This window comes from Eptatretus burgeri, chromosome 14 (assembly GCF_056783735.1).
Source record: "Eptatretus burgeri isolate ZD-2024b chromosome 14, Ebu_testis_v1, whole genome shotgun sequence".
In the NCBI taxonomy this organism is placed as follows: Eukaryota; Metazoa; Chordata; class Myxini; order Myxiniformes; family Myxinidae; genus Eptatretus; species Eptatretus burgeri.
Window position 1 is genome coordinate 7,742,574 of NC_140974.1, and position 26,403 is coordinate 7,768,976.

Sequence of the window (26,403 nt, forward strand, 5' to 3'; positions counted from 1 at the left end):
AGTGTCCCTCGAGAGACAAAATTATTCTTTGCCCTGGGGTGAGTTCCAAGACATCCACCGGCAACATCAAGGACGGTGGTCTTGAAGGCACTCCACAACTCTTCAGGACCCCCCAAAGCACCCAGACCCCCCAAGTGTCCACGCAGCCTGTTCGCAAACTCCTCAGCTACTCTCTCATCCCTGAGCTTGGCAACATCCAGCCTAGGCTGGGATGGTACCATTCTCCAGGATTTAAGGTGCAGCTTTAGAGTTGCTACAACAAGCCTGTGGTCAGTATTGAGGAACTGAGCACTCCGGTAGACCCTGCAGTTCTGGATCAGCCTCCAACGACCATCAATGAGGACATGGTCAATCTCCTTTGCCACACCGCCAGCGTTGGAATACCAAGTCCAGCGATGAGCTTCTGGGCGCTGAAACCATGAACCAGCCACCCTAAGTCCATGACTTCTTGCAAAGTCAAGGAACTTAGTGCTATTCTGGTTCATAGTTCCTGACCCATGGGGACCAACACACACCTCATAACCATCCCTATCAGTTCCAGTCGATGCATTGAAATCCCCCAAGACTAGAAGTGTATCTCGTCTGGGGCACTGATCAACCACAGACTCGAGTGTGGCGTAGAATGCATCCTTCACGGTGAGATCACTCGCCTCAGTCGGAGCATAAACAGAGACCAGGGAAATGACACCTAAGGAGTGACGAATCCTTAATCTCATAATACACTCGTTGACCGGTGTTACCTCAATTATCATTGGGGTCAGCTTATTGGACACAGCTACAGCAACTCCTTGGGTATGGTAACCATCAGAGCGACCAGACCAATAGTAGGTGTAACCACCCACCATTATCTCGCCGCAATCCGGTCTCCGAACCTCAGAGAGAGCTGCAATCCCGATGTCCAAACGCTTGAGCTCAGATGATAACAGAGACAGGTGATCATCCTCTCTTAGGGATAGGACATTCCAGGCACCCACCCGAAGGGACCGCCTCAGGTTAACCCAAGGAGACCGCCGTCTGGTGGACGACACCTCAGCACCACTCCGACACACTCTCCCGCAATCTGACCCAGGGATGTTACCCCATGGTTTCCCTCCGATCAAAGATTGGGGGTCCCGAAGGCTTTGCCCCAATCCCGTCATCCGGTGAGCTACCCTGCGAAGGGAAGCTGCACAGGAGGTACTCCCACGGAGTGGGTTTTCAGATTTTTTTGCGTTTTTACGTTTTGCGGAGTGAAGGGTTTTACGGTGGCCGGAGTGCAAATCCTGCCACCAACCTCCTAATAAGAAGTAACCCAACTGCAGGAGGACGTCCGCAGACACAGTTGGGCACTAGATATGGATGGCCGTTGGCTCACAAGGAGCTCCTCCGCCCTTTGACATGTTTTGTTTTTAATCCTGCTGGGTGTCCATATCCAAACACCCCCCTCACCAGAAAACCTGGTGGGGGAGACGGTTTAGTCGCCGACAACCCGACCATGGAACAGGTTAGTACAGGTTTACATGGTACCTGTAGCAGGTCACAGATCGAACCTGACCTGACAGGCATATTCTGACCTGACCTGACAGGCAGACCTGCTCTTCAGAATACAGAAGAACAAGGCGTGGTCATACATCAATGTGACGAGTATTGCTGAAAATCTAGGTCCTGATGTATGTGCTGGTCTACCTGGAATGCATGCATTCAGTGGATGTGATTCCACAAGTAGATTCGCTGGACATGGAAAGAAATCATCACTGAACCTTCTGGAAGGAAATGACCAATTCTGCCAGGCCATGAAGACACTTGGAGAGAACTTTGATCCAGATGATGAAACACTGAAGCAGACAGAGAGGGCGATATGTCACCTGTACCATTCATCGCAACGTAACAACACAAACTATGTACGCAGTGAAAAATGGAATAGACACATAACAGATATCACCAAGCTACCTCCATGCCATGACAGCGCAATTATGCATATCCGCCGAGTGAACTATCAGACTGCTATCTGGAAGAGAAGCATGGAAAGAGAAATGGAAGCCCCTTTCCCGCATGGCCACGGTTGGGCTGTACACAGAGGCGACATATCCATTGTTTGGATGTCCCAACCACGTGCACCTAGTAAAGTGCTGGATCTCGTCAAGTGTTCTTGCAAATCTTCCACTCCGTGCAGCACGAAGAGATGTCGATGTAGACAACAGGGATGTGCGTGTATGGTAGTATGCATGTGTAGCGACGACTGCTGCAACACAGAAGATGTTGCCACAAGTGACGACAGTGACATTGAATGAATGCATTATTTAGACATTGGAAGAATGCATGTACATATACTACAGAACACTTACGCTAAATGAGTGCATGCTCCGGTACACAGATGATTTTGTATGATTACCTGCCGGTGGGCTAGTGTATATATGATTGCGAGTTATTTGTTCTGTAATGTATAATAAATACTTTTTGTTGAATTCGTCTTAGTCATATTTACATAAAACATTCAAGAAAACAATTAGTGATTGTAACAGCATTTATACAATATGGAATATGCCAATCTGGAACTTAACGGCAATACGAAAATGAATACAAACAGCATTGTATCACTATCCCAGAATATCCATTATGAAATGGTATTTGGCATTTAAATGCCCCCATTTTGACTTATTTGACAAAAAGAAATGAATGTAATTGGATTCCTTGACCCCAAAAACCTAAGTTTAGAGAACTAAATTTTATTTCTTGGATGTTTAGAAGTTGAGATAACTTAAAAATTAATTTCGTGAATATTTATGGCGGCCATTTTGGAAAATGCCATTTTGCTCATAGTTTGGACACTTTTTGAGAAGGTTCCCCAGTCTAATGTTTTTTTCTACTATATAAACCTACAAAATGAGATCAAGAAACCTAATATGCCAGACTTAGCCACGAAAACTCATTTTAAGCCTCTCCTGAAAAATAGCCGAAGGACTATCAGGACTTCTGGTCTGACCAAGGAGAGGGTATAATCCCAACAAAACAGATTGTTGGTATCTGAAGGATAGAGCTTTGGAGACTAATTATGGCCACACTTTTTGAAAACAAAACGGGGTGATATTGGAATCGGGCTCGTCTGTCCGTCCGTCATGCCATCTGATCAACGGTTGGGCAGAAATTCACCAAACTTGGCAGTTATGACCACCACATGGCACGCATTTACAATAGCAATATCATTCCCCCCCCCCCTTCCACCGCCCCTCCTCCTACAATTACGGTAACATTTTGAAACATTTAAAAATAAAACTTTATATGTGCAATCAGCATTGGGGGACGCATGAAATATGTAATGATTCTTGGATTTGACCCAGATTCATGCCATAGGGGGTAGAGGACTTGAGGTCACAGAGGTCAAAACGGAAAAAAATGAAAAAAAATAAAAATTTGATATCAGGTCATTCCTGGTGGAACTTTTTGCCATCTTTCAATGTTGCTTGAGGTGGGGAGCGTGGCGATTTGCAATGGCGCACCGTCGACTTCTCTCCAGTTAATATTTGTTCTCGTCATGAATGAGACATGCAAAATCGACAAGTATATGTTTTAAACCTCATTGTGTGTCTTTTCACTCTTTCGTTCCATTTGTTGTGTGCTTTTGGGAGTGACATTCAAGTACAAGTGGAGATTGTTTGTGATGATGCCATTGTTGCTTTCAGGATTACCACGTCATTCTGTTACACGTAGCCCAAGATCAGAGTCTGGTCTATGACCTCGACACAACCCTGCCCTTTCCTTGCTCTTTGGAGATATATGTGCAGGATGCTTTGCGTGCAGACGAGATGCTGCGCCAGTGTTATCGGAGGTAAAGGGATGTGGACAAGGATGGATGAGGGGGGGGGGCGGAGGTCGATGTGCACTATTGTTGAATGCAAATGTTGTATAAAATATTTGCATGCATTTATGAAGAAATTTAGATCAATTATATTTTAGCAATTATATGGGTTTTACAGATGTTTCTTTTTTTTAAATCTGTGTGTGTGTGTGTGTGTGTGTGTGTGTGTGTGTGTGTGTGTGTGTGTGTGTGTGTGTGTGTGTGTGTGGTTTTTTTTTCATCAGTATCAATTTTACAGTTATTTATCCCAACGGCAATAATTATTATCTGTTAGTTGTCATATGCACAGGTGAGGAGTTAGGAGAGGGGGTCGGTGGGGGTGAAGGACAGGTGTAGATTTAGGAATATACAATTTCATAAATATATGTGGAACTTGAGGGGGAGCACTCGGTAGAGTGCAAAACCTCCGCCGCCAATAGTGCTGGGTCACTTAAGTGAACCTGATGTCCTATTCATTGTAGGTCAAAACGGATCAGACTCTACTGAACTACGATTGAATAAACTCAACTTGATCGAAGCGCATGTAGAAATGCCAAAAAAAAATTCGAAATTTTTTTGAAAAAAAGTTGCAAAAATTTTTTTTTTCTCTAACAAATTTATTTAATTTTGGTTGGAAATCACTGAAAACATGCAGAAATGCAAAAACAAAAATTCAAATATTTTTTCAAAATGGCCACAATAGCGGCCATATTGGACATTGGACCAAGTCCAAAATGTAATGGCATGATCTTTGGACCATACCTTATCCCCCCACCAAGTTTCGTCGAAATCCGTCCAGGAGTTTTTCCGTAATACTGTTCACAAACAAACAAACAAACAAACAGACAGGGGTGAAAACAGTAACCTCCGTCCATCTTCGATGGCGGAGGTTAAAAATTATGGGCCCAGAGCAGGAATAAAACTCAGGTCCTCTGGCAAACCGTACCAGTGCTCTGCCATCTGAGCTACCTGGGTGACTCACTAGCTGAGCAACGCAATTCTTCCACATATACAAGTGCCACTCTCCCCCCCCCCCCACGCCCCCACGCTGCCACTGCTTCTGAATATACAATTGATAAAAAATGAAGGAATCTGTATAATGAAGCTACTTTGTGTTAATTTCAGTCACTCCTCAAACCCCTTTTTGGTGCATTCATGGCCACAGCTGGGTATAGATTTTCTGTGTTTCTGTGAACTCATGTGTCTTGCTCTGGAGGCCTGTCGGATTTGTACCTCATGTCATTTGTGTGTGGTTTTTTTTTTGTAAAATAAAACTGCATTATGAATTATTATATAAATTAATCATCCCATAATTTTATTGCTGAATGTTGCGTGAGATTGCCATCTTGTTTGCAGTGGTGTCAGCCCAGAAATGCCGATAAGATTTAGCTGTGAAGATCATCTTCCCGCCAACTAAGTTTGAATTCAGTCAATCAGGCTATTTCAGTTATTTTGGGGGTAATATAACCAGTATGACTGTGGCCCGCCAATACTCAGTCATGTTACGATACAGTATACTGTTACGGTTGTGGGGGAAGATGAAGGGATTTCATAGGAGAGATAGGATTGTATCGAGTTGTTTGGTCCGTGGACGTGTAGGAGACATCTCAATGTGAGCTTAAGTGTTACTTGCCACCACACCGGTGGGGGGGGGGGTGGTGGTTCCGTGTTCATCAGATTGAGATTAGGGATAATTGCTCCAATATGTGATTGCCCCCAGTGAACTTTCCCTACATTTTGTATTCTGAGTTCAGCAATAAAGGCGGGGAACACGTTCCTAAAACAACTACAAGCGAGTAGAGGCCCCACGTTCCCGGGCTCCGTGCGAGCAGGCCATGCCCCGGAGGAGGAGTTTGGTTTGGCGTGACGTCGAAGAAGAAGAGTAGGAGAGGCGGAGTAAGAACCGAGGAAGGAATGGCTAGGTCGGCAGGAAGGATAAAGGAACGCTGGAGTGGTGAGGAGGACGACGTTACTGAGAGGGCACTGAGGATCTCACTTTTGCTCACAGCACGAAGAAGGCTGCACGATTCTCATGTTTGTGCTGAGGAATTGACCCGCGTGCTGAGCAAGACGCCTTGCTTTTGGCCCTTGGTTGGGGAGTGAGGGACTCACCCGGAGCCTTGTGTATGTCACCAAGAGGGATGGCACCATTCTAAAAAGCAGCAGGTCAGGGAGGACGATCGACGCACGAAGAGATTGCCTGGCGGTTGGTGAGCTGGGGTGAATACCCCTCATAAATACCTCACGTACGTTACCGCTGTGGGAGTGGAACTTTGCGCCACTTTCTTGGGCGCGTCGACGATGCGCCTCGATTCCACGTTCCATAAAGCCTGTCACATTTGACTCGGCGGCCGTAGGGTTAGGGTGGTCCAAACTGTTACAGTAAAAATTGATGTTGGTCAAATGATTTCTCCACATACCTTATTTTGGTCCACTCGGGTTAACTTACACATGTGTGGAATTTGAGCTGGATTTGTGGATATTTAGAGGTCACCCCAAGTATGTCCCTATAATATTGTTGCGAACTCGCGCCCGCCGGCGTGCAAACGGCCATCGTGACTCGAATCACGGCACGTCGCCCACCGGACGGACAATTCTGTCGTGACCCTCTTGGAACAACGCCGGGAGCTAGTCACGGGTGGGGGGTTTAACCCCACCACGACCGTGCCAATTACCCACCCGCGCAGGATAGGGTTGCTCGCCAAATTCGATCTACCAAAGTACCTGCGCGAATGGTCGACCGGGCGATCGTACCTCGCCGCAGGTCGACTCCGGACACGAGCCGCTTGGGCGGCCCGTTCGGTACTATCGGGATAACCGAGCGGTGTTATCGTCGACCTGGACGGTTCAGATTAATTACCGGGATCTTGCACCCGCTACGAACCCTTTACGTGAAGCAGGATGGAGAGTCAATGGAGAAAAGACAAAGCGAAACGGGCACAGTTCAACAAGTAAGCATTTTATTTCCCGGCACACGGAGAGCACATATATACAGCCATACAGAAAAAGCAAATGCAAGAAGAAAAGCAGTTAAAACCGACTACGCGCACACACGGCAACACATACAGTTTTACTTCACAGACGGTGCCAACACACATTTACACAAAAACCCCAAAGAAAAGAAAGAAGCCACTCTCACAGACAAGGAAGCAGACAGGCCTGTAGGCCAAATGTGCACGTGACCTGGAGGAGCGGCCAGGTCCGCGAGACCGGGGAGGTCTTACCCGCGTCCTCGTGACGCGTTGGCAGGCAAGCCGCAAATGTGGCCGCGCCGCTGTGCTCCTTGGCGGGTGTCGTTGGCACAACGTTTGGGGTGGGAATGGGGCCCCCCTTTGCACTATCTCAGCGCGGGGGAAAAGGGGGGAATTGTTGATGCCCTGGAGGAGGGGAGTGGCTGGCTGGCTTGGGTCCCGCAACGAGACGAGCGATCCCCCACACCGCAACCTCGTCGCCGACCGCCGTCCTTCCTGCCTCGGACCCGAGCTCCCTTGCTTGCAGTTCCACCGCGCGCACTCGACTCCACTCCGCCAACGCACGCTCCTTGTCCCCCAGGAGCAACCTCTCGACGACACTCTCCAGCATCTCCAAAACTCCGGAACGTGTGAGTCATACAACTTGCATACGTTGAAAAATTTCAAGCATGGAAGATTTGTCGAACACCTCGGCATACTACGACGCATGCCGGCGTACAAAGACGTATGCCAGCGTACTACGATGTATGCCAGCGTGCTCTTAACGTGTACAAACTTACCCATAACGTATTCGACGTGTGCCAGCGTTCTAGCCAAATTTTGCATACGTCAGGCATACGCTGGCTAAATCGTCAAGGTGTGACAGGGCCTTTAGGTAACCGTTGACCGTATTGCTGTCCTTGTCACTGGAAACAGCCAGGAGAAACTTCTGGGAATTCCGTAGATTGATAGAGGTACTGTGGAGTCTCAGGCGAAGGCTTGTGTTGATGCAATTCAAAAATGGAACCTCATGACCCAAATCAAAGGACTTATATTTGATACAACAGCCAGCAACACTGGGTTTCACAGAGGCATGTGCATCAAGATCGAATAAGCTCTTGGAACTGAACTGGTCTGGATTGCATGCCGTCACCATATCATGGAAATGATGCTGTCCTATGTCTTCTCCTGTATTTTTGGCCCATCTAGAGGTCCAGAAAGCAAACTCTTTAAGCGATTTCAGAAAGAATGGCCATCAATAAATCAAGGTGCTTTTGCTGCAGCAACCGATGAGCTCTTTCAAGATACAGTTTTGTGCAGATTGCGGCAAGATATGCTGGATTATTTACCACGTGTCCTCAATGCGCAGCAACCAAGGGATGATTATCAAGAATTCTTGCGCTTGTCCCTCTGGTTCCTTGGCGGAGCAGGTGAGAATGTATCATTTCGAGCTCCATCTCACTGTCGTCCTTGCCACCGAACCTGGCACCACAACAATACTACTGAATTTCAAATACCTTGTCACTGATCATTGCAAACGTGCATTTGGGGTCAAACCTGATGTTCATTATGCGCTTTTGAGTGCCCGACTGGGCATCCAAAACCCGACCGTTTATAAAATTTGGGTGCCCGACACTAAGATTAGGTGCCCTGGGCACCTGGACACCCGTTAATGTCGAGCCCCAATTTCGACATGGTGGAAATAGCGCCGCCTTTGGTGGTTGACGGTATTACAAGTCGTATTCCTTTATCATCTTCATAATGTAGTTGAACCTTCTCAAAATTATGATGTGGAGTATGATATGTTGTAATCAATAAAATTTATTTTAAGAAAATGACAAAAAAGGCAACTCCAGTCCTCTGGGTGGAAGTGCCTGCTGCTGTCTATAATAATACTGATAATAAAGCAGATTGTTCGACTTCTCTTCTCTGTGTTGGGCTCTGCAGGATGTTTCGGGTGGTACGAGCAGATGCATACTTGGCTCACTTTGCATCTGATCGTTCACACATGAAAACTCCTGCTGGTGATTGGATACATATCCCTCCATCGTACCCATGCATACACACTGCTGGTAAGCTGCATCCTTTACTTCCCACCACTTTATTTGGTTCTTAACTCTCACCTTTGTATTGGTTCTTAACAGATGTTCTTTATTGTCCTTCTGCAAGGTTGAGGCTCATGACTTATCTGTATTTTCTTTTTTTTTGTCGTGCTCCATTGGGCCAAATGTATGGGGTTTATGAATTTAAAGAATATATATATAAGTCGAATATTTTCATTGAGAATAATTGGACTTCTTTGAATCTTCGAAGCATGTGGAGCAAACTTAGAGAAATAAATTATCTTTTTTTTTTTCAAACACTTTTTAAATGTAGTCTGAGATGGTTAACAAGACATTGTGGTGTCATGGTCATAGCGTCTGCTCTGAGTCTAGGAGCTCGGCAGTTTTAACCCGAACATGGCCCAGTCATAATAAAGACTTCAAAAATCGTACATGCTGCTTCTTTGCTCGACGTTCAACATTCAGAAAGGAGAGAATACAAACGAGGAACTATAGGTTTGCATTGCAAGTGCAGGCTTGGTGGGCCGAATTGTCTCCTGAATTGAAGTTCTTTGGAATGGAGTTCATATTTTATTCATATCTGTTTTATGTTTTTTTTTTTTTTTTTTGTATACCTTGTCGAGGCTCGTATGAGAGCTAACACACAACACACATCAAGGGGGACATGAGACAGGAGCGGAGGGAGTGGGAAGGACAAAATAGTGGGGAACAGTGACATTTGGAGATCTGTAGAAGGGAGAGGGATGGGACGGGGAACATGGGGAATAGAAGATGGACATTACAGGGACTTTCAGGAAGGAAAGCAGGGAATTTGAAGGAGTTGGGCTTGGGTGGATTATCAGGGGTAGAAAAGATCGAGGATTTGGATGGGGGGATGATAAGAGGTGGTGGTGAACAGCTGTTTTGAAGGCCTGGAGTGAGGGAGTTTAGTCCAAAGGCAGGAAAAAAAGAGGAATAAAAGGGTGAAGGTGAGCATTGATTCATGATTTTGGTAGTTTTACCAGAAGAGGGTTGTTGGCAGACCTTGAGCACCCTGCGGAAATGTGGTGTGGACAAATTGCAGAGAGAGCAGGGGGGCGAGGCTGGAGAGGAGAGGGTAGAAGACAGAAAGACCACCGACCGACCTGCGGTGATTGAGTGAGAGGCCCAAAGACTCAGCCTCATTGCGGGAGATGCCAATGATCCGAAATGCCTTGGTTTCTACAGCCTGAAGCCGAGAAAGGTGGGAGGCAGTAGCACCAGCCCAGAGGGGAGAGCAGTACTCCCTCAGGCTACGGACAAAAGCTTTGTAAGTGGTCAGGAGCTCAGGTGGGCCGAGGAAGGACCTTGCACGACGGAGGATTCCCAGTCGGCGACTGGCTTTGGAGGCGAGGTTTGAAATCTGGCTTTCCCAGGAAAGGTCATGGCAGATAGTGAGACCCAGAAGCTTGAAAGAAAGGACTTCTTCCAGAGGATTGTTGAGAAAGTGGATGGGGGGGGGTGTTTTCTAAACGGTCCTTTCGAAGAGACATCGTGAGAGTGTGAGATTTGTCCGGATTGAAAGACATGTTCCACGTGTTGGACCAGTTTGTGATTTTATCCAGATCTGCAGTGAGTGAAGAAGCTGCTGCTTGCCGGTCTGAGGGATGACCGATGGTACGGCAGAGGGTGGAGTCATCAGCAAAGAGATATAGAGGATTTTCCAGAGAGTCGGAGAGATCATTGATGAAAACCAGAAAAAGAACAGGGCCCAGAACGCTACCTTGAGGAACTCCAGCCTGGACAGGAAGGGGGGATGAAAGAACTCCATTTAGGGCCACACGTTGTCTGCGAGCCATGAGTGGAGATGGCCTTGGAGTTATTGGAGTTATCTTCATAACAAGTTTATTACTCCATGCTTACATTTTATATCAATGCACTGTTTGAATGTTTTTATTTTAAAGCCCACATTTCTCAAATGATGTATCATGTTACCCACACATTGGCAACATTTCCTAAAATTGAGTGATGCTCTTTGCCTTTTCTCAGAATCTACCATGAACATTTACGATTTCATCAGCATGGATCCAGCTCGAGGCTGGGGGCACGTCTTGGATTATGAACAGTTTGTCAGGAAGTTTTAACTGACCAAAAAGCTCGAATACACCTGAGTTTTGTCAAAATTCACCAAAAAAATATGCCAACAACATTTGTTACAATTACATTTCAAACATGAGCAGGGATATGTCAACCGGCTCAATCACACCTGTCTACGACCACTTTCAAAATGCAAAACCACCTTCCTGGTGCTCAACCATTATCCAGAGGCCTCATAACCCTCCAGGCACTTGATCATCTTTCAGGCACTGACCATTGCTCAGACACCAAGCATTCATCCATATATTTGCTGAATTATCGTCGACTATCCAAGTGCCTCGACACTATTCAGACACCGATTTGCCATCCAGATACCTAAATATTGTCCAGGCAGTCGACTTTGCATGTCAAAATACCAAACCATTGTTTGACAGTCAAGCCGAGTTCGAGTCCCTAGACCAAACTGCGTCGAGGCACCACATCACCATCCATGAACGAAACCATAGTTCACAGACCAAGTTGCTGTCAAGTTGCGTTGCATATTCTAATATACTTATGTACTTAATAGATTGTCTTTCGCCAAAGTTCATTGATGATCGGACATACGGTTCATAAGTACACTACAAGAGAGATTTGTACACAAACCTAAATGGAGTGAATTGGTGCAAACGTTCACATTGATGTGAACAAGTTTACAACATTACCCACTTCAACTGCCAATGCATATTTTTCAGTGTGCTTCTTACTGAAATCTGGATATTGTTGTTAATCATGAAATATGAATGCATAATTTTGTTTGTAGAAGGAATAAATGATATTCTTTTTTTTAAATTTGTTGATCACTAAAGTTGATGCGTTGACACGTAGTTTAGTAGTAAAACTTGTTTGATGCAGGCCACACCATGTGGTCTCAAGGATTGTTGTAGTTTTCTGTCCTCTCTTAGCCACTTCTGTTTGTCTCAAATAACATATAAGGTACAGGCTACTGTATTTTTTTTTCTTTATTCAATATATTACAAAACCATATTTCCTATGTTTATTGGACATTTTCACAACAGCGGGTCAGGTAACGGTAAAGACTGTCCAATAATTTTTATCAAGCATTTATTGCCCAGTCAGTGCAGAGGCCTTATGGTGAAGTTTACTCCCGTTTTCCGCTACTCCGAAAAAATTATTGCTTCACAATATCGAAAACAGTGTCGCATGCAATCAACTTCGAAGTGTCATATTTTCCATTCCGTTATCTCTCCAAAGTGAGACTTGGCTATTCCAGAGCATCGTAGCATTATAATCATATGGCAATATGACTTGAATCATATATATATATATATATATATATATATATATATATATATATATATATATATATATATATATATATATAGTATCATTGCTTCCACTATGCAGAGATCAGTAGTTTCGTCACCTCGGACGCTCAAGGTAATTGAGAGAATCCAAAAAAAAATTGAAACATTCTTCGTTTCAATTTCTTTACCGTTACCGTTTACAGTCTTCCAGTAATTTCAGTTCGGAGTTCTAATACCAGGAGTCGCCACAAGCAGTCACGTGACCGAAAAGTTTTCTGCCGCCATTTTATGACCGAAATTAAAACGGCTAGAAGTGACAAATCGACAGTATCATAAGGTAAGCTCATATGTCACACATATTGAACTTCTTTACCGTTACCACCATATTGTTCCCCATTTCTTGGCAATTCTGTGAGCTTTGATATAAGTCTTTAGCAAGTGATATATGGTCCAGTTTCCCTGAATCCGAAGTCCGTTTTTTCTTTGGATCAAGAAAAAAATCTGGCTTGATGTTCTTTACTGTTACCATTTTGGCTCTTTACCGTTACCTCGGAATTGGAACGGTAAAGAATCGAGGTAACGGTAAAGAAAACCAATTTAGTTTTTGATAGAACTGCAGCACAAACTCGGGATATGTTATGTTTGACCTGGTCCACCGCATGTTTTAAACAGTTCGTAAGATGCTAATGCTGCTTATCAGAAAGTGCGAGGATCTGTACCATCCAAGTAGAGTGAGTTACAATTCTTTATTAAAATAAAACTAAATGTTGTTACGTGAACTGCAAAGTGCTCTTGTCTAAATGGTAAAACAGAAGTCGAGTATTCAGACCACCGGGCTGAGATGTAAAATAAACATCATATTATGTTATATGCAGCTGATAATTTTCACCATTGGTCCAACAAGTGCTGGGGCATATCCAGGATTTTCCGAAAGGGGGGCTCAGAGTCTAAGTATGGAGGACGAAGCTCTTCGCCGCAAAGCGCTCGAGGCGCGAGCCCTCGGAGGAGGGTCTGGGAGTTCTCTCTCAGAAAATTTTGAAAAATGGAATAAATTTGGTGCATTCTGAAGCATATTTGTGGGTAAGTTTAGCGTTTCTTCGTAATTCCTCTCAACCTGGGCGCAGAAAGGGTGGGGGGGGGGTCGAGCACCCTGAGCCCCCCTTGGATCCGCCTCTGAAAAGTGACTGCATTCATTGTCATGACGTAGTTTATACAATTATTGTGATCATCAGATTAATTTAATGAGAAACTAATGTCAAATCTCCAATAATAGTTCTCATTTCTTTTAGCCCGGACACCTGACTCGATGCAGTCAAAGACGAACAAGAAACCTTCGCAATCATTGATAAAATGGTTAATTAAATATAATGGGAACCGGAATCCTAATCCTCCCCACCTAGCTAATTTCAGGGTTGTTACAGGAAACATTTAATTATTATTTCTAAGCCTAAAGACTGGTCACTCGCGTATCAGCGCCGGTCGGAAAAGTGGCTGCTTCTATAACTCACTGAAATCTGCTCTTGTTGCCTATTTGAACTTGTCAAAATTGAATAAAAATATCCTGTAAAATCATCCGATTTAACGACTTCCACTAGATGTACCATAATATGTTCAAGTTATGATTGGTTAGCACAATCAGCTATCAATGAACATAATCGGACTCAACTGCATAAATTTTGCAGACGAATTAGTTTCGGACTGGTACACAATCCATCCCCGGGCAAGGCCGAAGAATTGCCCCGGCCCCAGTTCTAGAGCATCAATGATCTGCAATCAGATGATGATGAATGAGCCAGCATTAAATGAGATTAATTATGATTTCATCTGTCTTTTTCAGGTATGGCAAAGAAGAAAGGGGCTGGTAAATCAAAAGCGGAGATGATGAGAGCACACAAAGCACGACTGAAAGCAGATCCTGAAAAGCACAGGGCATACCTCGAAGAAGATAAAGCACGATATAAGGAGAGGAAAAGACAGGGAAGGATCAGGAACATTCGGGATTTGAACGAGCGAGATCAACGAATCCTCCGTAAAAAGTGGCGAATGGAGAAAAGAAAGAAGAATGTGGAAAAGGACCAGCCTGGGATGGAAACTCCTCGCCGTGACCAGTTCACGCCGCCACTGACTCCTGACAGTGCAGGAACCAGATATGCAACCTCCGCCGCCGATGTCATCTCACAGAAAGATAGCTGGGCGTCATCTCACAGAAAGATAGAAAGATCAGACGAGAAAACAGAAAAGCTTATCGAACGATTGAGAACCAGCAGGATACTATTAAAACCCTCAACTCTCGAGTCTGAAATTCCAGCGTCAACTGAAACGAGCTTCTGGGCAACCAAATAGTAATAGCGAAAAGCACATCGAAAAGCGTGAACGATGAGTCAAGTGTTGGAGTGTCTCCTAGGAGCCGTGTCAGTCAAATACTGGCCTTGGGGCCATCGGACGTCAGAAAGGCGCTATTGTTCGGCGAATCCCAAGCAGAAGACGTGAAGGCAAACATTATCAAGAGAGCTAAGTCCTACAAAGCGAAACGAGCACAACGTAGAGCCATCATAGGTAAATGTCTAAGGAAGTACCGATTGATTTCTGAGGCGCAACGCAAAATTACTGCATCGAGACAGAACATACAAAAGCTTACCAAAGAAACTCTCGGTGTTTCGTTGTCAGAGTACAAGCGAAAGAAGAAAGAAGGACTTGGTGCTACCACAAAACTGGTTCAAAGTTTTTATCTTCAGGATGATGTTAGTTTACAGAGCGCCGGAAATAAGGAAGCTATTACTGTGAACGGAGAGAAAATGTCGAAACGGTACTTAACCGATACCATGCTGAATCTGCACGCACAGTTTTTATCGGAGAATACGAAAGCCGTAATTTCTTATACATCTTTCACGCGACTCGGGCCCTTTTTCGTCGTTGCGCCCTCGGTCAATGATCGTGATATGGTTGCGTGCAAACTACATACCAATGCTTCTCTCAAAGCTGACAGATTACACAAACAGGACGTATTGATCACTGGTGACGTCACGCGGCTGATGTTGCACATTACTTGTTCGGTGCGTAACCGTGAGTGTATGTACAGGGAGTGCAACATTTGCAGAGATTTGATGCCTCATATTTACTCAGAAATTCAGCCCCAACATCTTGACATCGATACGCATTACTATGACTGGTGTTACAAATCAGAAGAACGTTGATCCACGAGAGGAGAAAATATCAACGTCAAAGTCCAGACCAAAGAGAGGATACCCTGCACATTGAACGAATTGAAGAGCAGATTCGAGAAAGAGCTGCTCATTCTCATGCCACACCAGTACAGAATACTACATCAACATTCGAAAATACGACAACTCAAGAGAATTCTCACAGAAACAGACTGTCTGCTCCAGATAGATTTCAGTCAAAACTACTGTTGTAAGGCCAAAACAGAGATCCAATCCATGCACTTTGGCGGAAATCACACTCAAATACCTCTCCATACGACTCACGCGACGTTTTCCAATGGCAGTGGGCAAAGTTATTGCACTATGTCAGGTGACCTCAGGCACTCTCCCAATGCCGTTTGGGCGCACTTGAGACCCATTTTACTGAAGCTCAGAGATGGAGGTATCACCAGGCTTCACTCCCTGCCAGATGGACCGGCATCGCAATACAAGTGTCGGGCGAATTTCTTCATGCTCAGTACTGCCCCATTTCAAATGGGCTTCAAACACGTGGGTTGGAACTTCCTCGAGAGCTCTCATGGAAAGGGTTGCACTGATGGTATCGGCGCAGTGATAAAAAAAAACAAGGCAGATCGACTCGTTGCCCAGGGCGTTGACATTCTCTGTCGATGATTTGATGGAAAATATCACGAGCCAAAATCTCAAGGTGAAAGTGTTCCAGATTCTCCACCATGAAGTGGACGCGGTTGAAATACCGCAAAACACCGACATACCTGCAATAATAGGTACAATGTCCATACATGAAATACGAACTGACAGGCCAGGACGCATCCAATATCGCAAGTTATCGTGCCATTGCTGTATCACTGGAACAATGTGTAATTGTTATCCATATGAATCGGCGCTACTCATGAAAGATAAAAGTGTGGCTTCGAAGATAAATCGAGCCCCTGAAATGCATGCCCTTTACGAACGGCGATTGGAGGAGTGTTATGATGTCAGGCACACAGACTTGACAAAGCTATCTGAGGAAGACAAGCGAACCTATCTTTTATGGGTTTCTTTCAAAGGGGTCAGCGCGATTCCCCTCGTTTCAGGTGATGCCAGTGACAGTAACGGTAGTGGAGACCCGGATGAAGATTCCGGTCCACTGACGTTCAATGAACCTGACAATGAGCATGGGAGTGACATAGATCCAGATGCTTACCATTATTTTGCGGTCTATTTCACCAACAGAGGCGGAATCAAGGGTATGTTCTACATCAGCCAAATGGTCACCAAATAACGTTGAAATTCCTTCAAAGGGTCGGAAACCGAACAAAGTTCTATTATGACTGGCCGAAGCAGGATGACACTGATTCCGTTACGAGAGCGTTTGTCCTCGCGGAGTTGAGCTTCGATGGACCTCCGCCTTTTCTGTTGGACAATAAGCAACTACGACGAATTGAAGTGGCAATGAGAAAGTTTGAGTGAAATAAATATTGAATTCATTGTAGTTGCTTATAAATTGTATCGTTCATATATCTTTACGAACTCCATAACTCGAATAATTCGTTATAAATTATGTAAATAATGTATTTTTTGTGGATGTTCAATGGCGAATGAAAGTCTTACTTGTGCATTTCATGATTTCTCGTTCTTGTTTTTTTTGAGATCAATAGCAGAGTATAATCTTGATTCGAATAATGCAGCAATATTACTGATATACGTTTGAATTTTCAGGATAAAACGTCATAGTTTCGTGCTGGATTTGAGAGTAACGGTAAAGTTTCTTTTCCGTTACCTGTGTAACGGTAAAGAAAGGCTCGGGCTGCCATTTCTCGAAAACTACTCTCGATCCTGCGTTGCTGACATCATTTGAACATTTTTCTAGGCCTTAGAAGGGGTTCAAGCACTACTTTGAGAATATCAAAGAAAGTTGATTTTTGAGTTTGTTCTTTACCGTTACTTAACCGCTTTTGTGAAAATAAATAATACGCCTTTTCATGGTCAATTTACTGAATTTTGCACTTTCCTTATATCTACCACCAATACAATAAGAAAACTAGAACCGGCACTCAGTAGAGCGCATACCTTCGCCAACGCTACATCCCCCCCCCCCCCCCAGAAACCGTTGATTGTGAGGGTATTTAATCCCATACCACATCTGCCATCTCATATGTGTTATGATGGCTTAAAAACATTAAATTTCCTGCTGTTTGACACTGATTCACGTACATTGTACAATTTCTGTATGAACTCCCTGACCTTTTTGGGTGTTGGTGTCAAGTAAATCTGATGAAAACTGGTCACATTATAAGAAATCAATTATTACACATCACAGGATAGGGAATTGAATTCTAAACATTTTGAATCTACTTACATGAAAATTGTATAAGAATTGACCGCGTTATGATAATAAAGGTCATTGACCCCCTGACCTTTGACCCAAACCGCTAACAAAGGTAATGACGTCATTGTGTCATATCGTATATCACAAGATTGGGCATTGAATTCACAACATTTTGGCATTGGTTGCATGCAAATTGGATAAAAATTGACCGCACTATGGAAAAATGACGATTTTGACCTTTTCATGACTTGACCATGACCTTTGTACTCTTAATTTTGTAATTGGAATTAGAGTGTGGGGAACAGAACAGTCAACATTTTGGTTTTGATTTCATGCAAATCGGATAAGAATTGACCGTGTTATGACTAAAACCGCACATTTTGCAATGTCGTGACCCCCCCCGACCTTTGACTCCCAACCGCTAATAAGGGTTATTACGTCATTGTGTCATCTCACATATCACAAGATGGGGCATTGAATTCTGAACATTTTGGCATTAGTTGTATGCAAATTGGATACAAATTGACCGCGCTATGGTAAAAAGACGATTTTGACCTTTTCATGACCTTGACCTTTGACCTGATCGCTCCCAAAATCTAATCAAATGTTCCTCTGATAATAACCAATCATCCCACCAAATTTGCTGCGATTCAGTTCAATACTTTTGGAGTTATGCGAATAACAAACAAACAAACAAACAAACACACATATTCACAAATGAATAAATAAATACACAGCGATCAAAACATAACCTTTGCAACAAAGTTTGCGAAGGTAATAAGAGCATATAGCCAATTTTGCTAAAGTAGAATGGTGGCCATTTTGGAAAATGGTCGCCGAAGCTGACCAAGGCACAATCTCGGGTGGCTCCATATCTAGAATTGTTCGGAATACATTATTCTACATGTGTACCAATTTTGGTGCTTTTATGCAAATTTGAACAATTGATCTGAAATATCAGACTACGCTGCAGGTCTACTAGAGAAGACAGCCAGTAGGTACGACATGATATAATTTTTTTTCTCATCTTTCTGAGAATTTAGTCTTTGCATTATGTATGAACTCAAGTCATGTCACCTTCAGGTGAACAACCGGATTTCGATGACGAGGCTTAAAAGGACACTTCAACTTGATTTTAGGAAAGATGTAAATTGAGAAAGGAAGAATGAACTGTTTATTTTTATTGGTGAATATTGGCAAAGAAAAGACCACATTTTTCTTTTCATTGAATAAAAGTCAAGAAATTGAGGAACAAAACTGCATCTCAACCTGAAAATGGTTCCATGTCAAGAGTCTTGATGCACAAACCTTAGTGTTCTTTTTAAAAAACATTTTAAACATGATGGCCCCAACTTGGTCTACATCGTATTCTTTTTATTTCTGGCCACAATGCCATCATCACCTACAAAGGTTTTCTTTTTTTTTAGGACTATTTCACCATGACAAGTATGCTCGCTTGATAGTTCAGTAATCTAAGTGATCCAATGCGAACAGAATTACACTGGCTCCCAGTTGCAGAAAAAAAAAAAACAATGTAGGACTAGAATGGCACTCGGTAGAGTGCATACCTCCATCAGGCCTATCACTTTACATTTTGTATCACACTAATCTGCATCCTGACAACCAAATCGATTTAGCTTGTCACCTCCCCAACTCATGCACCAAGTTTTGTCATAGTCGGTCCACAACGCTTTGAAATGTCATGCTATGCACATAGTTTTTGGCCCCGTCTCTCAATAGTAAAGAATCTCTAAAAAAAAAATTAATCTCAGATCCTGATCTGGATATTCACCAAAACCTAATCAATTCGTCCTTGTCATGCACTCAACCTGTCCACAAAATTTCGTCTAAATTCATCCACAACTTTTTGAGATATCTTGCAAACAGACAGATAGCCATAACTTCTGTCCACCTTTGGTGGTGGAGGTAATATTTATTCAAACATCCATGTCCTAATCCACGGGTTAGGTGGACTCCATGAGTCCAATCGGTGGAGCAAAACTTGGTTCCATCCAGACAGTCCCTGAAGATCGTTGAAATTATACCAATGATAATTTGAGCAACGGGAATGATAAAAAGAACCACACAAAGATCCTACAAACCATCCCTGGGAACATTACCACAAACAAACTACAGTTGAAGGCTGTCCGATACTCGGTGATGATCCTGAAAAAAGCGATCAGGACAAAACTCTGAGAACGCAACTTCACAAATTATCCCGTGATTCATGATCCTTCACCGAAACGAAGGTGGATACTTTGTGTCCTGGGAGGACTCTGGTCCACCTTCTGAAAGCCAAATTATAGAGATAACAATCAACACACATGCACACGCACCACTTTGCAGTTGAAAAGTCGCATACTCGTGTGGATGGAGCAAGTGGTCAAAGGAACGCTGTAGTTTGTGTTAATAATCTTTTTGTGATGTTTCGAGTGTTGCCTTTCATTCATACCATTTGCCTGCAGAATAATTTCGACATAAAACAGTCTTTGTTAGATCTCAACATATTAACATAACATTAAAACTCTGAATAAAAATTTTCCAACATTGATTGTAATTATTATTATGCTCCAAGTCCCAGAGGTTACTGCACCAGAAAATGTGTGTGGACGGAAAGGTCTGTGGGAGCTTTACAGCCGCAGACCATGCATTAACTCCATGAGTTGCAGCCAATCACAGCCCAATTGCTTTCGCATGGTGTGGAAAAGTGAGCCACAGACCTATCACTGCCAAACGGATGGCTCAGACGGCCAAATAAATCCACAGCTTGCTGTGTGTGGCCTACTTTTTAATGAGCTACTTTTGAAGCAGGATAAAACTAGAACAGCACTCGGTAGAGCGCATACCTCCACCAAGCTGAACAGTTTACATCTTGTATTCCACTGATAGGCCGGATCTAGATTTGGACCTCTACCATTATAGAATCGGCTTGTTCTCGTCACGTACCCAAATCGTCCACCAAGTTTTGCATAATCCATCCACAACTTTTTAATTTATAGTGATATCAATCGCATTTGGCCCCATCTCACAATTGTGAAGAATCACTTTAAAAATAAAACATACCATCAGATATGGGGAATCCCCTGCCATTGAATGAAAAAGGTCATACATATTCCAGATGATGAGGGAGGTGAATTGGAAACAAGACACCATTTGGTCATCATCTCGAAAAAGTTCCCCAGGGGTGAGGAACGTAGTAACCAAAAATAATTGAAATCAGATAAGCGGTTTTCCATTTATTACAAAAAACATTTTTTTCAAGATGGCCACCCAGTCGGCCATCTTGGATCCGGCCACGCCCAAAATCAATAGGGTTCTTCCTCTTCAGGTGGTACATGTGTGACTCAAATTTCAAATCAATATGGCGAAAAAAACTTTTTTTTTCAAGATGGCCACCCCAGTCGGCCATCTTGGATCCGGCCACGCCCAACATCAACAGCGTTCTTCCTTTTCAGGTGGTACATGTGTGACCCAAATTTCAAATCGATATGGCGAACAGTTTATGAGTTATCGCACTCACAGCTATAAATGCCGACGCCCAGCCAGCCGGACGGACGGACGGACAGACGACCCGGGTGACAACAATATCCCCCTTCTGCCACGCGGCAGGGGATAAAAAATTATCGGATCCGGATCTTGAACAAAATCGAATACATTCATCCTCGTCACACACCCAACATGCCTACCAATTTTAGTCCAAAATGATCCATCACTTTTTAAATTCTCCTGCTCTCTGACAGACAAACGGGTGAAAACGTAACCCGTGTCCATCTTTGGTAGCGGAAGTAATAAACAACATTTAATCTTGTTTTCAAGAAGACAAATGACTCGAAATGGAAGAAGCCTCGCCGGATGAACTAATCATTTGTGCACATATGGGTTAATGAGCTCTGTGCGAAGGAAGGAATACCTCGTTTCTTGCATTTATGTAATAAAAGGCAGAATGTTCTGGTTTATGATGAGTCCCTTATCACATTGTGGTTTCATAATGGTCTTGAGATTTCTTTTTGTTGTTGTGGCTTCCAAGATGCATTTATTTTAAACATTTATTAAATGGTGTACAGAGGTGGGATAACTGATTGTGTATTAGAAGAGGGGTTCCAACTTTTCGATTCTGCATTTTGAGTTAAGTGATAAGTGTTTGATAATAAGGTGGAGTATTTGATAGGGTGTTTATATCATCGTCGATACCATCCATACATGTATTGCTCAAAAGTAGGAAGTTTTCTTGTCTTCTCCCAACCCTCTTACTGTCTTAGTCTCATACATCCTCCTTCCTTTGTAATGCATACAAGGCCCAAATGTGAACTGCATATACAGGGAGATTGATCAGTTTTACTTTCTGTGTGTAGTTATTTTGTAGAGGGTTGTTTACAATCGATTCTCCAAGTGACATTTAAGGCTGCCTTTATAACACTCCATAGGACAAACAAATAGAATTATGAGCTATATTTCTGTATTCCATCGTATCTCTCCTCTGACCTTGCTTTGACAACCTCACCACTGTCCATCCTTCTCTAGTCCCACTGGACCATGAACGAACATCAGAAAACTTGTCTGTCATCAATCTTCCTCGGTCTAAACTTTGTCCGTCTCTGATCGATTGTCTCTCTTTCATTCCCACCTCGAATAACTCTGTTCAGTCTCGAATGAGGACATTGCTTTATCTCTCGTTTCGGAATAGTTTAGATCATTGATGTGTTTGTGATTATTATGCAGGTTATTAATGCACACGCCAAACTGGCCGATGTCACCAGAAGCATGAGGACGGCACACGCAACCCGGAAATGAACCCTGATCTCCACCTACATATATACATACATACTAGCAGGGACATGCTTTCACATTGTAAGCAATGAGAAACCGTGCTTTCCCATTGTCTCGGGTTGCTCAGATGCATTCGTTTGTTTTTTTCACTTCTTTACTTTCCTCCTTTTTCCATTTATTGATATTTTATATTTATGGATGCTTTCCAATGGTTCTGTGGTTTTTTCCTGGTGTATCAACTTCGATATCTGTCTGTCGGCACACAGAATTGCTATCCATCATCTTGCGTCGCTCACCTGCATTTATTTTCATTTATTTATATTTTCATTTACAGATGCCCTCCAACTGTTCAGCAGCATGTGTTGGTTATAAAATCCATATATCCAGCCATACTATTTCATGATGTGACCATGTAGGATTTAAAACGAGGTATCCATAATTATCAGTAATAATTATTTGCTCTTTTATCCATCCATCCCGTGTGTGTAACCCACAATTCTAATTGATGATATCTAAGTTGTACATTTAACATGATCCTTTTTCACTTCTGGTTTAATACATCGTTTCCATTCAGACACATTGTATAAGAGTGAAATGAAATATTTATTTGCATCCCGATCCAATGCCATGTTTGATAGTGAGTGCTCGTGGGTGAAAGGCCCAGGTGATCAGTTAGTCTTGTCCAGCAGATGGCACGAGGTACACATTTATAGATAGAATGACTTCACTCTCGTTGTGCCTGTTTCTCTTCCACAGAGGGTCGCCATCCATGCGGGGCATCTGGTGTTTAAAATCCACCAAAAATCTAACACATGGACGTGTGGAGACGTACAAACAGCACTGATGGTATAACTGAAGGGCTGGTTCCATTGGAAGCATTCTCGAATCGCATTCCAGGAGTGTTGCACATTCACATAGTTCAGATGTTCTTGCATTGTCTGGATGTTGATTAGCTTCATAGTGGTGGCTGTACCAATTATTACAGCCTCGAGAAATGTGTTGATATTGGGGATACTGGAGAAGGATGCTTTAAAATTGGGAGTAAAATATGCATACAGTTCGAAGAGGGATGGGGTATACCTCTTATGAAACTCATTGTCTCCTGCCCCTTCGACAAGGTTGGAGGCTGGAGGGGGGGGGGGGGTTTGCGGGGACGTTAAAATGAACTCCGTCCTACCGACTGATCATCCGTCCAGGTACTTTTGTGTCCGTGATATTTCAAAAACTGTTGTACAATCATCTTTCATATTACAGATATGTATGCTTCGTGACATTATCTCAACCCAATTAAATCACGGTGGTGATTGGCTGAATTATGTTGCCATGGCAACCATCTCGGTAACTTGGTTTGTGCATGCGATATTTCAAAAAACGTTCAAGATTTAGCTTTCATATTACACAGATCTATTACTCGTACCACCCAAAAGGCAGGGGGTGTCGGAACATAGCTCCTTGTAATAATTGTATTGTGCTGGCCAGACAGCATATGGAGGAGGTATCTGATGTGTGCTTTATTACACTTGTGAGCTGTATTACACCTGTGAGCTGTATTGCCTGGATTCGGACCTTGGCCCAGCTGTAAACTGGTTCCTCGGATGGACGTTAAGCTTGAGGACCCGTCTGTCAGTGCTGGTTGTTATTGGACGCTAAAGATCCCACAGCGTCTTCTACACTGAGTACACTAGTGTACTCTCTGGCATCCTGGATAAATTCCGAATTCCTGCCCTGACTGTATTCTGGTAGGGCAAGGGCAAACCACTCATCATAACCCGTGGCAGTGCCCCAAAACCTGTTTCGGAAGCACCGGAGTATGGTGCATTGACGATGGTTATGATGTTGATAGTTTTATCCATTTCATAAGAGAATTCCAGTCATAAGCCTGACTCCATTGTAAACTTCAGTCAATGGCTCTAAAGGGAACATTAAACCATGAAGATAAAGCTGATGTAATTAGGCAAGGCAAGATTTGCACACATATCGTGAAACCCCCAAAAAATCTCCACTTCTGCCCTTCCTTTGGATGAAATTAAGAGGAAGCAGAAGCGTCACCCTTCCTTTAATAAATACATTACACGGGTCAAAGGGTTACTCTTTCACTCTGAAACACTATTAAGTACCCAATTCTGTGAGTGTGATCCGAAGAAGATAGGAAAGAGAAAGGAATTGATTTGACCTCATTCGACTGATGGACACTGCATCCTCCTGAGATATTCGTTAACAGCTTTTGTCACCATTAAAAGGTACTCTTGAGTAACAGAAAAAGTGAAAAGGAATCGAAGGGAAATGTCAGATTGAGATTTTACATTCCGAGAACACAGAAGATGGGAATAACTGAGGGTTTCTGCCACGTCCTTGTCAAGCCGGTTGCTTTGAGAACACCTCCATTTATAGTTTTAACATCATCTTTGTGGATGATCACTGTATGAAGGTGTCATCGTGTCTTTTCCTCTGATAATGATCATAACATGTGTTCCAGAAACCGACAGTCGTTACTTGGCCTTATTAACTCGTGATATAGCGACCCAGAAAGGAAATTGCGAATGGAGAATGTTTTCAAAAGGTTTCGTCATTCAAGCTCAACTCAACTCCCATGGCCGACATGGAAACCTTTGGGTTGTATGTCGTCAGCAAATTTGTTTCTCTCCAACAGCGAGTCATTAAGGTTTCCTGTGTGATTATGGGTTTGGTAGATATCAGTTTTTATTTATTTATTAATTGCCTAACCTATACTATAAGAGAGCCATTGCCTGGTTTCTTCAGATTCTGAATTTTACCCCCTGCCTCTTTCTTGAATTAACACTAGGTGGGGTTGACTCAGCCTGTCATCCTTCCGAGGTCGGTGAAATGAGTACCAGTGCATTGGTAATCGGGGCACTCCATCAGCGGCACAGCCGCACCCTCAGTCAATGATGCGACTCGCAGCTTTGTACTACCATGCGAAGGAGGAGGAGAGAGACATGTTATATTTAAGGTAAGATGTGCATGATTTAATGTGTTATCATATAATGGAATATGTGAAGGGAGTTGTAACTAATTGGTTTACGAGTCAGTAAGTCACCACTATATTCGTTATGGGTGTGTGTCTCTCTGTCTGTCCATCCCGAGAATAGCTCCGTGGGTTTTGATCCGATCTTGATAAAATTTGTGTGGGAGGTTTATATCATGATCTAGTTGTGTTTTCCTTAGAATGGGCATGCTGCGCCCATTACGGGTGGAGCCACGCCCAAAAAACGTGTTTTTAGGGGGTAGCCGATTTCATGTCACATCTTCTCCGATGGGGGTTTGGCGAATCTGGCAGGGGTTTTCGGTATTTGGTTAGACAATGGTAGCTGCATAGCCCCACGGAGCTCGATGTTTCATTTTCGTCCCAAGGTCAAGGTCACAAAGTCACAAACTTAGAAAATTGCGAATTTTGACATAAAAATCATACGACCGCCCAAACTTTGAGAGCTCGGATGACAATATTTTTTATGCATAATCTTGAGGTCATTCCCCACCTAAAGTCTTGAAACCATTTTGCTCTATCTCGAACACCTTGCCCATGGCGCCCCCTTCAAGTTTGGTTTTACGCTGATTTCATCAAAGTATGGATAATCCGAGGAGTGCGAAATGCCATATAGCCTATATGACGTTATATTGTTCATGGAATGTTCCAGAGGAAGTTTTGCACCAAAGGTCATAATCCTTGACATTTGACCTTTAAAGTTCACAAAGATCAAATTTTCAAAGTTGTGGGAATCGAACCGGGTTTTCAACCTTCTTCGACGAACTAACTCCAATAAGCTACAGCACGTATCCTGTTTCCTTATTTTAATGTCCACAACATTGTTTTGTGACCTTTAAAGGTTATGCAAAGGTCAAATTTTGAAAGTTTTTGAACGAAACCGGGTTTTCGACATTTTGCAGCTAATAACCTGTCACTCGTACCACATCATGTTGATCATTTTTATAAC

The 26,403-nt window shown here is 43.3% G+C and overlaps 2 protein-coding genes across 6 annotated transcripts in view; both read left to right on the top strand.

Moving 5' to 3' along the window:
- NTAQ1 (N-terminal glutamine amidase 1) overlaps positions 1 to 22,833 on the top strand; it is a 38,235-nt gene extending 15,402 nt beyond the window's left edge. For 4 of the 5 annotated variants that reach the window (XM_085853634.1, XM_085853635.1, XM_085853633.1 and 1 more), the window contains exons 4-6: positions 3,660 to 3,805; positions 8,713 to 8,837; positions 14,028 to 22,833. In XM_085853634.1, coding sequence (XP_085709760.1) covers positions 3,660 to 3,805; positions 8,713 to 8,837; positions 14,028 to 14,533 — 777 coding nt within the window. In that variant the 3' untranslated portion in view covers positions 14,534 to 22,833. Of the gene's footprint in view, positions 1 to 3,659; positions 3,806 to 8,712; positions 8,838 to 10,835; positions 11,715 to 14,027 lie in introns of those variants that run through there. The other variant, XM_085853637.1, reaches the window with a different exon arrangement.
- Positions 22,834 to 23,211: 378 nt separating this feature from the next.
- LOC147012610 (uncharacterized) overlaps positions 23,212 to 26,403 on the top strand; it is a 139,350-nt gene continuing 136,158 nt past the window's right edge. Inside the window, exon 1 of the mRNA XM_085853638.1 lies at positions 23,212 to 25,421. Within this exon, the coding sequence (XP_085709764.1) occupies positions 25,357 to 25,421 (65 nt within the window). The 5' untranslated portion in view covers positions 23,212 to 25,356. The remainder of the gene's footprint in view (positions 25,422 to 26,403) is intronic.